General features: G+C 44.8%; 2 protein-coding genes and 1 gene segment (V, D, J or C); 2 read left to right on the top strand and 1 right to left on the bottom strand.

Annotated features, from left to right (window-relative positions):
- Positions 1-4,865, bottom strand: part of LOC123233151 — a 10,106-nt gene extending 5,241 nt beyond the window's left edge. The window contains 2 exon segments of the V gene segment in view: positions 4,270-4,566; positions 4,796-4,865. Of these exon segments, the coding sequence occupies positions 4,270-4,566; positions 4,796-4,841 (343 nt within the window).
- LOC123236695 (nucleolar protein 7-like) lies at positions 2,443-3,207 on the top strand. Its single transcript, XM_044663078.1, has one exon. It carries the CDS (start codon positions 2,443-2,445, stop codon positions 3,205-3,207), a length of 765 nt encoding a protein of 254 aa, XP_044519013.1.
- A 1,062-nt stretch (positions 4,866-5,927) lies between the features above and the next one.
- LOC123233152 (zinc finger protein 2-like) overlaps positions 5,928-15,226 on the top strand; it is a 109,633-nt gene continuing 100,334 nt past the window's right edge. The window contains exon 1 of the mRNA XM_044659318.1: positions 5,928-5,935. Within this exon, the coding sequence (XP_044515253.1) occupies positions 5,928-5,935 (8 nt within the window). The remainder of the gene's footprint in view (positions 5,936-15,226) is intronic.

The raw sequence follows: 15,226 nt of genomic DNA on the forward strand, positions 1-15,226 counted from the left end.
CCCCCCCCATATAACCCCGCCAATTTACACCCCCCCTTTCCCCACCCCACACCTCTTGCTTTCCCCATATTCCCTGGCTCTGATGATCTTAAGGAGGCCACAACACAACTCAGTAAGCAAGTCGCTGATCTGAGACATTTCCTAAGCCTCCAAAAAGAGGTACACACCCTAACAAATCAATTGCATGATCTACAAGTGGACATCTTCCGGCCTATGGTCCCTAAATCCAAGCCACCTCGACCAAAAAATAAAGCCACTCTTGCCTTCCCGGTCGTCACCAGGCAGCAACAGGCTGCTGAGATTCTCCCCGAGAACGTCTCTCTTCCCCCTTCTGGCGAATCCTCTGATTCCGAAGGGGTGGAGGAAGATGAGGGTGGTGAACGGTTTAGGGGCGCTGACACTACAGGTTCAGCACAGCCCCGTACCCCGATCTATAAAAAATTAAAATTCAAACACATTGAAGACCTCCATTTGGCAGTTAAAAATTATGGCCTCAATGCCCCTTTTACACTTTCCATTTTAGAGGGACTTGGAGGAGAGGGACATATACTTCCCTCAGAATGGTCTAAGGTAGTGCGGTCCGTCCTCTCCAGAGGACAATTCTTAATTTGGAAGGCAGAATTCCTAGAGAGGGCAGAAAATCAGGCTAAATTAAACTCAAAAAATGCCCAGACGGCCGCCTGGACGACCGACAAAATTCTCGGCCGCGGCCGCTATGCATTAGAAAACACACAAATGAGACTACCCCCTGGATTACTCATGCAAACTATGGCTGCTTGGCGGGCGGTTCCTGCCGCTGGATCAGTCACGGCCCCCCTCTCAAAAATTCTCCAGGGACCCAACGAGCCATATGCTCAATTTGTTGCAAAACTCCTAGAAACCGCTGAAAGGGTCTTGGGCCAGGATGGATCAGATAACCCAGTGGTGAGACATTTGGCAATTGGAAATGCTAATTCTGCCTGCAAGGCTGCCCTAAGGGGGAAGGCTAGAGACCTTGATCTAGATGGGATGATCCGCCTATGCAATGACATTGACGCCTACGACCACAAAATAAACAAGTCCATCTCTTTAGCCATTGGGGCAGCCATTCAAGCCTCCCGCCCCAACACCCCTCGAAATTGCTTTAAATTCAGGCAACCTGGCCATTTTGCACGCGAATGCCCCTCCGGGCAGAGCCCTAGGCAGGCTCCCGTACCACTAGCAGCCCCCCGCCTAATAGGCCACCACCTAGCATCTGCCTGAAGTGCCGGAAGGGCCGGCACTGGGCTCGGGATTGCCGATCTAGAACTACTCTTGACGGGCAAATTCTCTCCACGGTACAGGGAAACAGGATGTGGGGCTCCTTCGGGAGCCCCTCTCCAGCACCTTTACTCGAGCCACAACAGGCAGCGCGGGCCTGGACCTCTGTGCCTCCACCACCCGAATATTAACACCTGAGGAAGGCCCCGTAGTCCTCTCTACTGGTAAATTTGGACCACCGTCCCCTGGCATGTTTTTCTTGATTATCGGCAGAGCACTTACCACATTACAGGGTGTCGTTGTGCACCCCACTCTTGTCGATAACGATTACACCGGGGAAATAAAAATCATTGTAGAATCCCCACACGGCCCTGTCACCATCCCTGCAGGTAGGCGTTTAGCTCAGGCCCTCCCCCTCCCCATGATCGGCGATTTCCCTGCTGTAGCCCAAAAACGAGGCCCCTCTTCCCCAGGCTCCTCCAATATTTACTGGGTGCAGCAACTCACTGAGTCCCGCCCCACTCTCCAATTGAAAATCGAGGGGAAAACCTTCACTGGGCTGCTGGACACGGGGGCAGACTCCACCGTCATCTCTCAGGCTCACTGACCCCGCACCTGGCCCCTTCAACCCTCATCCACCCACCTGTCAGGAATAGGCCAAGTCCAAGACACCCTCCAAAGCTCTAAGGTCCTTAATTGGCAAGATACCTAGGGTAATAGTGGTACTACCCGCCCCTTTGTAGTCGCGGGGCTTCCTGTTAATCTCTGGGGCAGAGACATCCTAGCCCAGATGCGGCTTCTCATGGTTAGCCCTAGCGATCCTGTCACCACTATGATGCTGAAATCTGGATACCTCCCAGGCAAAGGCCTTGGTAAGAACGAACAAGGCATCTTACACCCTATATCCCTCCCAGCCCACAAAGACAAGGAAGGTCTTGGGTCACAAAATTTTTCATAAAGGCCGCTGATCCCCCTGCACTCCAGGCCGATAAGATTACTTGGAAGTCTGATTCCCCTGTCTGGATCGACCAGTGGCCTCTGACATCTGAGAAGGTTCAAGCTGCCTTAACGCTAGTGCAGGAGCAACTCTCCCTAGGACACCTTGAACCTTCTACCTCCCCCTGGAATACACCCATTTTTGTCATTAAAAAGAAATCGGAACTTACTTCCGGAGCACGGGATGGAGCGGAGGTAGAGAGGAAAATGGTGAATCTACGGCCTCGGCGGTCTTGCCGCACGTTGCCAGTCAGGCTGGTTGTGGACCAGGGAGGCGACGGGGAAGACTCAGAGAGGGAAAGCTCAGAAGAGGAAGGTCTGGACTTGGAGTTCCCCGATGGAGACCTAGCAGCTGAGCCGATGGCAGACGAGGAACAAGAGGATGAGGAGGATGAAGCTCCCGAAGAGGTGACGTTCGCCAGCGCCCAAGCAGAGGCCAAGGAGGATGAGCGGCGCCTGCAGGACGCTTTGCGCAGAGACAAAGAACTCCTAAAGGAGAAGAGGAAGCGGCGGGAAGAACTGTTCACGGAGCAGAAGAAAAGAAAACTACTTCCTGCCACTGTTTTAGAAGAGTTAACTGCAGCTCCCCAGCCCAAAATTAATGAATCATCATCAGAACTGAAAAAAGGTAATGTGGAAAATGAGAACAAGGAGAAGAAAGAAGAAAAAATGTTCCCTACGCAAATAAAGAAGAGATACATGGCCTGTAGACTAAAAGACCAAGATCTGATAGATTTAAGGCAGCAAGCAGCCAAAGGCTTCCTGCAGAAGTATTTATACGGTCGAGGGAGCAACAGAACTACTGTAAACAAATTTCTCTCCCTCAACAACAAGAGACTACTAGTTAAAAAACCTGCAGTCCAGTTTGTGAATAATAATTGGGGAACAGAGAGAAAGCAAAGTGCTAAGAAGTTCAAAAAACAGTGGATGCATAAAAAGAAACTAGCTTCCAGAAGACCAAACATCATATAAGGCAGTTTTTTTTCAATGTTCACACAGAATTTATTAAACCTGTTTTGTTTAAAAAAAAAAAAAAGAAATCGGGGAAATGGAGACTCCTGCAAGACCTACGCGAGGTTAATAAGACCATGCTTCCCATGGGAGCCTTACAGCCAGGCCTCCCGTCCCCGACCGCCATCCCAAAAGGGTTCAGCAAAATTGTCATCGACATTAAAGACTGCTTCTTTTCAATCCCTCTTGATCCCTCCGATAGCCCTCGCTTCGCATTCTCCATTCCCATAGTTAATCACATAGGGCCTAACCCTCGATTCCAATGGCGTGTACTTCCTCAAGGGATGGCCAACTCCCCCATATTATGTCAAAAATTCGTTGCCCAATCTCACTGTGACCAGCTGGTCACACTCAGGACCAGCTGCCCTAGGGTAGACGGTCTGACCTGTCTGTTATTCCAGACAAACAGGAGGAATAACACCATTCTTCTTGGGAAGGAAGAGATTTGCATCCCATTTCTGCAGGTCTCTCTGTATCACTGGGGCAGGGTTTGGGGGGCATAATAATGGCAGCTGCTATTTGAGGCTCTCTGAAGTCAGTTACAAACACTCTCATGTGTCCTTTCTCATGGGATGCTCAGGAAGACCTCGCTAAGGATCCTCTCCTGGCCCTGCCAGGCAGTGAAGAGTATAGGAAGAGCTTCAGAGGGGTCAGGCCAGCCCCTTCCCAGGAGCCCTTCCAGGCTTTTCCCTTAATCAACCCTGAAGAGGTTCCTCTGAGCAGCCCCCAGGAAGGGGCAGAGAGAAGGCAGAGCAGGCAGGAAGGAAGGGACCAGATTCTCTGAGGTGTGTGAGAGGAGATTCTGAGGCTGCTGGAGAGAGGCTGGAGGGAAGGTTCTCCTCTTCTCTCTTTGCCATCCCCAATGCCTTGTCAGAGGAGGCAGCCTGGGCTCTGTGGCCCCCCAGCTGGGGTCTCAGTCACAGCCCTCCCCTGGGCTCCCTGATGACTCTGAGTCAGATGCTGTGCAGGAAGCAGCTGCTGCCCTGAGCTGAAGGACTCAACAGCCTGGGGAGGTTTTTGTTCATGCCTTCATCATTGTGGGAGAATCATAACCTTGCAGACAGTAATAATGTGCAGCATCTTCAGCCTCCACACTGCTGATTGTGAGAGTATAATCTGTTCGAGACCCACTGCCACTGAAGCGAGTTAAATATTTAGCATCGTAGATAAGAGGTTTGGGAGGTTTTCCTGGAGGCTGCTGGTACCAGGCTAAATAATGGATAATGTCCTCACTGGCCCTGCAGTTGATGGTGACTTTCTCTCCCAGAGCCACAGACAGGGAGGCTGGAGTCTGGGTCATCACAATGGCTGTCCTGGACTCTGGGAGGGAAAGAACAAAAGAGAAAAAGCAGATTAAGGTAAAGAAACCCATCCAGGTGCTATGAATTCCCCAGTGAATTCCCTCCTCTCAGACCATGTTTTGTGCCTGAGTCTGACACATCATCCCCACTGGCTGTAGAGAACTTCTCCTTCTGCTTTCCTCAGACAGTTTATAGTTCTGGAACCTCCTGGAGAACCTCCCCCCGGGTTAGCCTGTGGCTGGTCTTACCCTGAGCCCAGAGCAGCAGGAGGCAGAGGAGCTGGGATGGGGACATCCTTGTGTCCTTTGTAGAGCTGCAGGCAGAGATCTCTGAGCCCAGAATGAGACAGAAGGGGATAGAGATGCATTTATATGTCAGGACAGCCTTGTGCAAGGGGCTGAGATCTCCCCATGCAAAACAGACCCAGAACCACCTCTGGCCTCTCAGTTTCATCTCCAGAGCCCAGATGAAGACCAGACTCTCTACTGGGTTCAGCAGAGCATGTTATCTCATGCTTAAATGGTCTCTTTGGTTTCTTCTCTGCCCAGTGGAGCTTCAGTGACACAGGGAAAGGCCAGGACAGATGGCAGGTTGTGATTATAAACAAGGGAGGCTTTTTTCTCCTGTGTTCCCAGAATTGACTAATATTTCAGTCCAGAGAAAAGAGTCAGCCAAGAGGAGATACAGATGTCTGGGAAATAAATAGCAAAAAAGTGATTAGAAAAGAAAAATCACCAGAAAAAGAATTAGTTGATGCAGAATGAAAAGATTAAATTCATAGACAGGCAGAAGAATGGGTTATGAGAGGGAAAAGGAAAATACAAATATCTGGGGAAGTCAGGAAGTGAATTCTGGCCTGACAGAACGATGGGCTTGAAAAGTTGGACAGACTCCACTGAGGGATGTGCCATTTCCATATTATAGTCTTCACTTTAACCTCCTCAGTTCCTAATTTCATTCAGTTCCACTTTGGGGGGGACACAAAGGCTATGGAAAGGTGGGGGATCATGAATGGAAGAAGATGCACATGTCCCAGCAATGACTTGTGTGATAAGGAACTTCTGGGACAAGATGGAAAACAGCTTGAGTAACAGGATCATCCCTTAAGGAACTTAGAATTTACCCTGGTGGCATGAGCCAGGGCCAAGAGACAGTTAGAACCACCTCTATAAATACCCTTGGACTGCACCACCCGAGGTCTAAATCAGAGAAGAGAGGAGGGTGGTGTATGGGAGGGTAGGCCATAGACCTACAAATCCAGCATCCATACCTGAGTGCCATAAGAATTTCATTTCTCCTGATACTAATAGGGCTGAGAGAGAATAACATCAAGCTGCTAAGAAGGACATCATTATCCTTCCCTGTCTTTTAGTTTGCACCATGGCCAGGTGAGACTGGGGATTGTGTGAGAGAGAAGAATCCCAAACCTGACATCATCCTATTACTTATAGATTTAGATTACCTTAACTTAATTAGCCATAGAATAGCTTCCCCTAACCTCTATCCTGATTCTTTTTTCCTAATCCTTAAGATAAGCAGTAAATCCTGTTAAAGTTTAACTCAGCTGAAGATTTGTGCTCCTTTACTGACAAGTGACATCTACAGCTATAGGGAAAGGGATTTATCATATCACAGTCAGATTATTAGCATTATCCATTTAATAAATCAATACCAGCCTAAATCAACCCTTTATCATCAAACCCAACCCCAAGCCAAAGAGCTAGAGGAGTTGTTGATCATACATACAACCTCTCTTTTAATACTTGGCTTGGGCACTGTTAAAGAAGTGTAGGCTTGGCTAAACTGAACTTCAAAGGTCCTGGGATTACTAGCACATTTGGTGATCTTTCAGGCAACCTCATCTCTCACATAGCCTAGATCCATCTATCACCTGAGAATCTTAAACCAGTTTGACAGGCTCAGATGATAGAGTCTGTCAGCCCAGATAGACAGCATCAGGGCTTATATCATCGCCTTTTCTTTTAACACTTGCTGCTTAGAGATTTTTCATTACAAAATGAGATTCATGTCTCACTCATCAGAATTCAAGGTTGTATGAGCAGGTGGCAGGAATGACAGTCCTTGATAGAGAACCAGGATCATAATTCATTACCTCTAGAAACTTAGAGAATTAGAGGAAGGTCCTCAATGTGTTGAAATGATCTTCTGTATAAGCTTTCTGTAAGGTCATGGTAGTGAACTGCACAGGACAGAGCCCTTGGAGGATTTTTATTAATCTTAGGAACTAATGAGATTACCATTTTTTCTGTGTCTAAAAATCTATTCCTGGAAGTCTCTAAGAATCTCCCCAGTCTACTTCCCTGGTTCCTCCTCCCCTCTACCAACATTGTATGAAAAAAGACCCTTTCTCCTTGGCAAAACTAATCTGTCTGCTGATATCTGCATTCCTACAATCTCTGTTGACCATGCTAATCTGATAAATACTTGTCCTCTTCTCTCCTAGGCTTCTCTAGGTCTCCCAGGGTAGTCCTTTGTTCCTCCTGCCATCTTCTTGTCTTTGAAGCAAAAGGGCCCTTCATCCTGGCCAAAGCTTACTGCCCATTGACCCCCTCACTCCCACAATCTCTGATAACCTCCATGTCATCTCTTTGGTGTATCTTCAATCTCTCCCTTCCTCATGACCCTTTAGACCAGGGGTCGGCAACCTTTCTGGCCGTGAGAGCCATAAACACCACATTTTTTAAAATGTAGTTTCGTGAGAGCCGTACAGTGCTCACAGTGCTGCTCCTGTAACAGGGCCTGAAAAAAATGGACTTTATGGCTCCTGCAGAAAGAGCCATATCTGGCCCCCAAAAGAGCCAGATATGGCTTGAGAGCCATACGTTGGCGATCCTGCTACAGACTCTTCTGTAACCCATCTGATCCTCACTATAACTCACCCTCACTCCACCCTCCCAAATCTAATCTGATGAAAGGTCAATGGATTGTAGCTTTATATCCTCCACACCTTAACTTGTGGTGATGTTAAATTGGAAAAGTAGAGACTCATTCTTTGCTGTCCAATGCATAGAGTAATCGTCCTGCTTCCTAGTTAAAAAGATAATTGTGCAGAACAAAATGCCATGTCATTAAAGACCTAAATGGGTGTCCACTGTGAGACTGAGATTGCAGAGTGGAATTCTAGCTGCAGAGATAGGGGGTCAGGCCACAGCTCAGAATTCCACAGGGCCCCCCAAGAACTCTGAGAGAGGGGGCAGTTAAAGGCAGTTGGATCCTGGGTTTGAAGTAAGCAGGTCACTCTGTTGCTGTGTCCTAGGTCCTGGTTGCTCTTTGGGGCTTGAGGCTTGAATCTGAACAAAGCCATTTTAGTTCTTAGCTGCCAACCTGCTTTACCTTGATTTGACTTTCAATCAACATAGCAGTTATCTCTATTTAGTTATTTAGATATAAGAGAAGATTATCTATAGGTTTAGAGAGCCAACTAGCAAATCAAGTTACTTTTCCCCTTTGGGGGGAGGGGCTGCTTGGACATAACAGTTTTAGGTCTTCTCAGACCTTATCTATCCCTATTTGATCTCCCTTCCTTCCCTTCCCCACATATCATTAAACCTTTAAGCATTTTGAGCAGTGCCTGGTCATATTTAGGGAGTTACTTACAACTTCCTCAAGCTAAATTCCTCCTGCCTTGCAACCCAAAAGTAAGAACTTTCCTCTGTGCCTTAAAGCTTCAAAGACATCAAGCTTCTCCTATTTTCTCCAATTTAATTCTGTGGAGAAATAGTTTAAAGAAGGTTATCATCTTTAGGATTTCTGCCTTACCTAGTTTCCTGACTGAAACCAGAAGATAACAGATCAATCTCCATATTGTAACTGAATTTCTAACTGCTTGGTGGGAGGGGTGAGAGTAAAAGGAGCCCTGGGCAAGATCTTGCCCCTCTCTTTCAGTCTAACCTGTTAGTGGGTGTGTGTGTGTCCTCTCCATAAACCAAAAGATTAGTAAGACCTTAATTGCCACAAGCCCCCTGGCATTTTACAGCTTCCCAAACATAACACCATTAATAAGTTATCATTTCAGTAACTAAGTGCTGCAGGTTTTATGGAAAGACATGGCTTCTAGGACTTTAGGTAAGATTATGGAAGATCCTGGTTTCTATCATAGAACCAAAGAACAGAATTAGACAGCTCACTGTCCCCTCTACCATTTTTAGTTAAGGCAATGAGAGGCATGAGAGTCATGAGTTTTCCAGTGGCACATCTCCATCCAGTTAGCTCAAAAGGAAAGAAGGGAGAAAGCAGTTTTGTTCAGGGTATAAGCTCTTGGGGAGGACTGGAAGGGATCTTTGCTGTGAGCTTCTAAGCTGCTGATTGTGATACTGAGATCTGTCCATGGTCCACTGCCACCAGCCCAGAACAAACTACAGAGGTGAAGCTGAGAATTTTAACCATGGAGACTCTCCATCCTTGAGATCTTTGACCTCATTGCCTTTCCTACAGATGGAGGTAGACTGAAATCATTTGGTTTTAAGTATGGATGGAGGGGCTGCAGCCCCCTTGTTCCTGGGAAGGAGGTAGGACAGGGAGTTCTGTCTGTGCCCAGTCCTTCCCAACCTTTCTCTAGCTGAGATTTGTAGAGATTCTGAGCAGGATCAGGAATTTGGAGAGGGGAAAGACATAGCCTGGCTCACATCCAATGGCAAATGCAAGCCAGGCTGAATCCAAGACAATCCAGAGAGAGATTTAGGCTGATCCCAAAGGATTCTGCAGGGGTTTCCATCACAAGAGATGGACTTGGTCCTAAGTTAGGGGTTGCAGCAGCTAAAAACTCATCCTGCACTGTGGGGGCCAGTCAGTAGCAGACCAGGTGGCAGTAGAGGGCAAACGAGACCCTGAGGAATAAAGGAGACAGGCTTGGCCACAGGGAAGCAGAAATGGATGGAGATGATGGAGCAGCTCAGCATCCTGCAGGGGGATAACCTCAACTGGCTCTTCAGATGCCAGAAAAGGCTCTCTCTGTAGATGGAAGGCAAAGTCATTCCTAGAGCTGGCTTCCTGCTGGGATGCCTCCTCAGGAGTGGGCATTGCCCTGTCCCAATTTCTACCTCTCATGCCTATTCTCCCAGCTGTGGCATGGGAAGTGAAGGAAAGGCTGTACCCTTAAAAGCAGTGTTTCTCTCATTCTCATTTTGTTTGCTCTGCCACTTCTTTAAATTCCCTTTGCTTTAAATGAGTATGTGCTGTAATAGGTTTGGTAAAAGAAATAAAGAAGAAATGACAAGCATTTATTCAGTGCCTGCTTTGGGATAGATATTATTCCATCCACTGGGGATACAAAGAAAGACAAAAACTGTCCCTGCCTTCAAGGAGTTCACATTCTAATGGGAGAGACTTTATGCAAACACCTCTGTATCTAAAATATTCAGGTGCTGGGTATTTTATTGCACTTAGTATTTTACTGTGCTTCAAAGATATTGGATATATTAAAAAATGAAATGTTTGCTTCATTTCTGTGTCCATCATGTCTATGGGCACCATTTTTTCAATAGTGTGTGCTCATAATATGTTTCTGTGCCATATTTTGGCAAATCTCACAAAATTTCTACCAGTTTCATTATATTATCTCCTAAGGAGGTCTCTGATTAGCGATCTTTGATATCATTATTGCAGTTTTGGGTGAGACACAGATCTCACTCATATAAGAGGTACATCTTAATTGGTAAACATGGTGTGTTCTGACTGCTCCACACAGGCAGTTCCCCTGTCTCCCTCCCTCACCCCAGACCTTCCTCTTCCCTGAGACAATAATTTAGTAGGTAAAGCAGTGACAGGGTTGGAGAGGATGGACTCCCATTTGGAAAGAAGTTCTGCTGTGAGTCAGATGCTACCAAACAAGATGGCACCCCAGAGAAATCTTTCCTGAAAGGAAGGAAGGGTCAATTGATGCGGCAAGCTTCATTGTTTTCTCATTGGAAGAAATTGCTCCAGCCACCAGCCTTCAGCATCCACCACCTTGACAAGTCAGCAGCCATCAATATTGAGGCAAGACCCTCACAGGAAATACCTTATAACTCATTGAATGCTCAGGGCATAATCAACATCTTTTAGCAAGAAAATATATTTTTTTCAATAAAACATTTTAAAATAATTTTGTGCCTTGTATTTCTAGACATAATATTATTGCACACTTAAGAGAGTCTAGTATAGTGTAAACTGACCTTTTACATGCACTGAGAAACCAAGAAATTCTCCTTTTTTTCTTTATTGTGATTATTGATTCATTGTCTTAGTTCAGATCAGAGCCTGTAAAACTTCTGAGGGCTGCCTATATGCAGGAGTAAATTGGGGATATTCAAAGAGGGAAGGTCCTAGCAATTTTGGAAAGTGTGTGTGGATGGGAAGATTCTGGGAAATGGTTATTTGTACAGCTTAAACTGGACTGAGCTTTGTCTAGAAAGAATGTAGAGAAAGGAGAGCAGGACGGGGAGCATTCCAGGCATAGCAGACAGTCACTGAAAAGGCACTAAGACAGAAGATGGAGTGTCAGATGGGAAGAAGAGTGGGGAGAGTCAAGTGTGAGGGGGCTGGAAAGGTAGGAAGGGGTGAAATTGGGAAGAGCTTCTAAAACCAACAGAAGAACTTGGATCCAATGGTGCTGCTCACCCAGATTGTGTCTTGCACCTGGTATAGCTTTCAGGTGTGAGTGTTTGGGGGCAAAGGAGCTGCTCCATGAGCTTGATGTACCTACAGGTCTGTGACATCCATCAGTGTGAAATGTGGAGTGTGGAAATTCCTTTCAGGCATATAGACAATAATCCCTCCCTCTCCTGAATGGGATTATTTCCAGGTCCCCCAAATGAGGTCTGAATGATCTGAAAGTGAGAAATATTTAATACTAATTATTTTGTGTAAATTTTGTGTAAATATCAACAAATTTTATACACACACACACACACATATATATATATGTAAATAAATTCACTACTGATTAGAAATGTCACATGGATCCCTGGCCTCTTCTCTCCAGTCTGGACTCAGAGAAGCAGCAGCTTACTAAGCCCATCAAGGTTGTTCATCCCTGACTGCAGAGATGCTTCTGATCCGTCAGCTAAATGGCCCAGGAATCCAAAACCCCTTAACTCTATGCAATGAGCTACTGCAATGCCAGGATTAGGATGCTGAAGACCAGTCTACTTCTCCCCCTAAATCTGTGTGGATTTAGGCTTCAGTTTCTCTCAGACTCTTCTTCTGCCTCCTCCCAGAATTCTTTAGCTGCCCTGACCAAGCCTCCTTCAGACTGCTAAACCTCAGAATGACACAAATAACCACAAAGTTGGAAGGAGTTTTGAGAGCAGATAGTCATCCATCAGAGAACAAAACCTATCAGAAAAATACTTGGCTTATTTGAAAAATAAAATAGTAAAGTAGTATTACTTGTTATGTTCCATAGTCTATATAATCCTTTATTATATATTCAATAGATTATATAAGATTAATATATACTTATATACATAGATATCTAGCATTTGTTTATATCCCTCCTATAATGGATGTAAGGCCATTATATAAAGCCAGGAAGGCTGGCCTGGAGTCAGAAAAACTCATCTTTTTTAACATTTATTAATATTTATTTTTTAGAAAAGTTAACATAGTTACATGATTCATGGTCTTACTTTCCCCTTCATCCCCCCCGAGCTCCCCCCACCATCACTGATGCGTATTTCCACTGGTTTTAACATGTGTCATTGATCAAGACCTATTTCCAAATTCTTGATAGTTGCATTGGTGTGGTAGTTTCAAGTCTACATCCCCAATCATGTCCGTCTCAACCCATGTGTTCAAGCAGTTGTTTTTCTTCTGTGTTCTCTCTCCTGCAGTTCTTCCTCTGAATGTGTTCTTTGCCATAAGTCCCTCAGAATTGTCCTGGGTCATTGCATTGCTGCTAGTACAGAAGTTTATTACATTCTGTTTTAGCACAATGTATTGGTCTCCGTGTACAACGTTCTTCTGGCTCTGCTCCTTTCGCTCTGCATCAATTCCTGGAGGTCTTTCCAGTTCACATGGAATTCCTCCAGTTTATTATTCCTTTGAGCACAATAGTATTCCATCACCAGCATATACCACAATTTGTTCAACCATTCCCCAGTTGAAGAACATACCCTCATTTTCCAGTTTTTTGCCACCACAAATATATAAATATTTTCATACAAGTCTGTTTATCTATGATCTCTTTGGAGTACAAACCCAAAAATGGTATGGCTGGATCAAAGGGCAGGCATTCTTTTATAGCCCTTTGAGCATAGATCCAAATCGCCATCCAGAATGGTTGGATCAGTTCACAACTCCACCAGCAATGCATTAATGTCCCAATTTTGCCACATCCCCTCCAGCATTCATTACTTTCCCCTTCTTTCATTTTAGACAATCTGCTAGGTGTGAGGAGATACCTCAGGTTTGTTTTGATTTGCATTTCTCTAATTATTAGAGATTTAGAACACTTTCTCATGTGCTTATTGATAGTTTTGATTTCTTTATTTGAAAATTGCCTATTCATGTCCCTCAACCATTTATCTATTGGAGAATGGCTTGATTTTTTATACAATTGATTTAATTCCTTGTATGTTTGAGTAACTACACCCCTGTCAGATTTTTTTGTTATAAAGATTTTTTCCCAATTTGTTGTTTCCCTTCTGATTGTGGTTGCATTGTTTTTATTTGTACAAAAGCTTTTTAATTTAGTATAATCAAAATCATTTATTTTACATTGTGTAATTTTCTTTAATTCTTGCTTTGTTTTAAAATCTTTCCTTTCCCAGAGATCTGACAATTATACTATTCTGTGTTCACTTAATTTATTTATAGTTTCCTTCTTTATATTCAAATCATTCACCCATTCTGAATTTATCTTGGTGTAGGATGTGAGATGTTGATCTAAACCTAATCTCTCCCATATTTTTTTTCCAATTTTCCCAACAGTTTTCATCAAATAGTGGATTTTTGTCCCCAAAGTTGGGCTCTTTGGGTTTATCATACACTGTTTTGCTGATGTCACTTACCCCAAGTCTATTCCATTGATCCTCCCTTCTGTCTCTTAGCCAGTACCATATGGTTTTGATGACCACTGCTTTATAGTATAGTTTAATATCTGGTACTGCTAAGCCACCTTCCTTCATATGTTTTTTTCATTATTTCCCTTGATATTTTGGATCTTTTGTTATTCCAAATGAACTTTGTTATAGTTTTTTTCTAATTCAGTAAAGAAGTTTTTTGGTAGTTTGATAGGTATGGCACTAAATAGGTAGATTAATTTGGGTAGAATGGACATTTTTATTATGTTAGCTCATCCTACCCATGAGCAATCAATGTTTTTCCAATTGTTTAGATCTAGTTTTAATTGTTTAGAAAGTGTTTTGTAGTTGTGTTCATATAAATCCTGTGTTTGTTTTGGTAGATAGATTCCTAAGTATTTTATATTGTCTAGGGTGATTTTAAATGGTGTTTCTCTTTCTACCTCTTGCTGCTGTGATGTGTTGGAAATATATAGAAATGCTGATTATTTATGTGCATTTATTTTGTATCCTGAAATATTGCTAAAGTTGTTGATTATTTCTTCTAGCTTTTTAGTTGATTCTCTAGGATTTTTTAAGTCATCATATCATCTGCAAAGAGTGATACCTTAGTCTCCTCATTGCCTATTTTGATGCCTTCAATTTCTTTTTCTTCTCTAATTGCTACTGCTAGTGTTTCTAGTACAATGTTAATTAAAAGAAGTGATAGTGGGCATCTTTGTTTCACTCCTGATCTTATTGGGAACGCTTTTAATTTATCCACGTTGCATATTGTGCTTTTTGATGACTTTAGATATATACTGTTTATTATTTTTAGGAATGGTCCTTTCTATTCCTATACTTTCTAGTGTTTTCAATAGGAATGGGTGTTGTATTTTGTCAAAGGCTTTTTCAGCATCTATTGAGATATTCATGTGGTTTTTGTTGGTTTTCTTGTTTATATGGTCAATTATGTGAATGGTTTTCCTTTTGTTGAACCATCCTTCCCTGCCAGAGAGGTTTGGGCTCTGCCTGGGCCCATCCCATGGGGGATTCCAAGGCCCTGCTTCCTCTTGGGGGTCTGGGAGACGGGAGGAGGGAGGGGGCAGACGAGGAGGCACAGAGGAGGGGGCTCAGCGGTGCTCCAGACCTTCTTCTCCCAAGCTGCCCTTCTCCATTTGCTGGCAGCAGGCCTGGCCCTGGGGGCCTCCTGGGGACCCTCACCCCTTAGAGATCCCTTTGGGCAGCCTCAGGCTGGGAAGAGAAGGGAACACCTCAGCCCTCTGGGTCCCTTCTCCCTCCCCAGCTCAGGCTGCAGAGGCCCAGGGCAAGGACCCAGGAGGGATGGGACTGAGTCAGATCCCAAGCTGATAGGGAGATCCAGGCAGCTTCTTCTCAGGCCCACCAAGAGTGATTGGCCCTGAGAGGGAGCCCAAAGGCAGTGAGGAAGATGGGCTTTTGTACACTGGGGAAAGAGTGGAGGGAGGGCCCTAGGAGGGGTCTCCAGGCCAGCTCCTTCTGCTCAGGAACGCCTGGGCCTGTTGGTAAGAGCTTTGGCTGGAGCTCTATTCAGGGGGCCATAAAGTAGGGGCAGGAACCTGAGTGGGGAGACGAGGCCAGGAAAAGATGGAGGAGCTTCCCCAGAGGGACTCACTGGGGCTACTTTGCTGCCTCTAC

The sequence above is a fragment of the Gracilinanus agilis genome, chromosome 2 (genome assembly GCF_016433145.1).
Source record: "Gracilinanus agilis isolate LMUSP501 chromosome 2, AgileGrace, whole genome shotgun sequence".
Lineage (NCBI taxonomy): Eukaryota > Metazoa > Chordata > Mammalia > Didelphimorphia > Didelphidae > Gracilinanus > Gracilinanus agilis.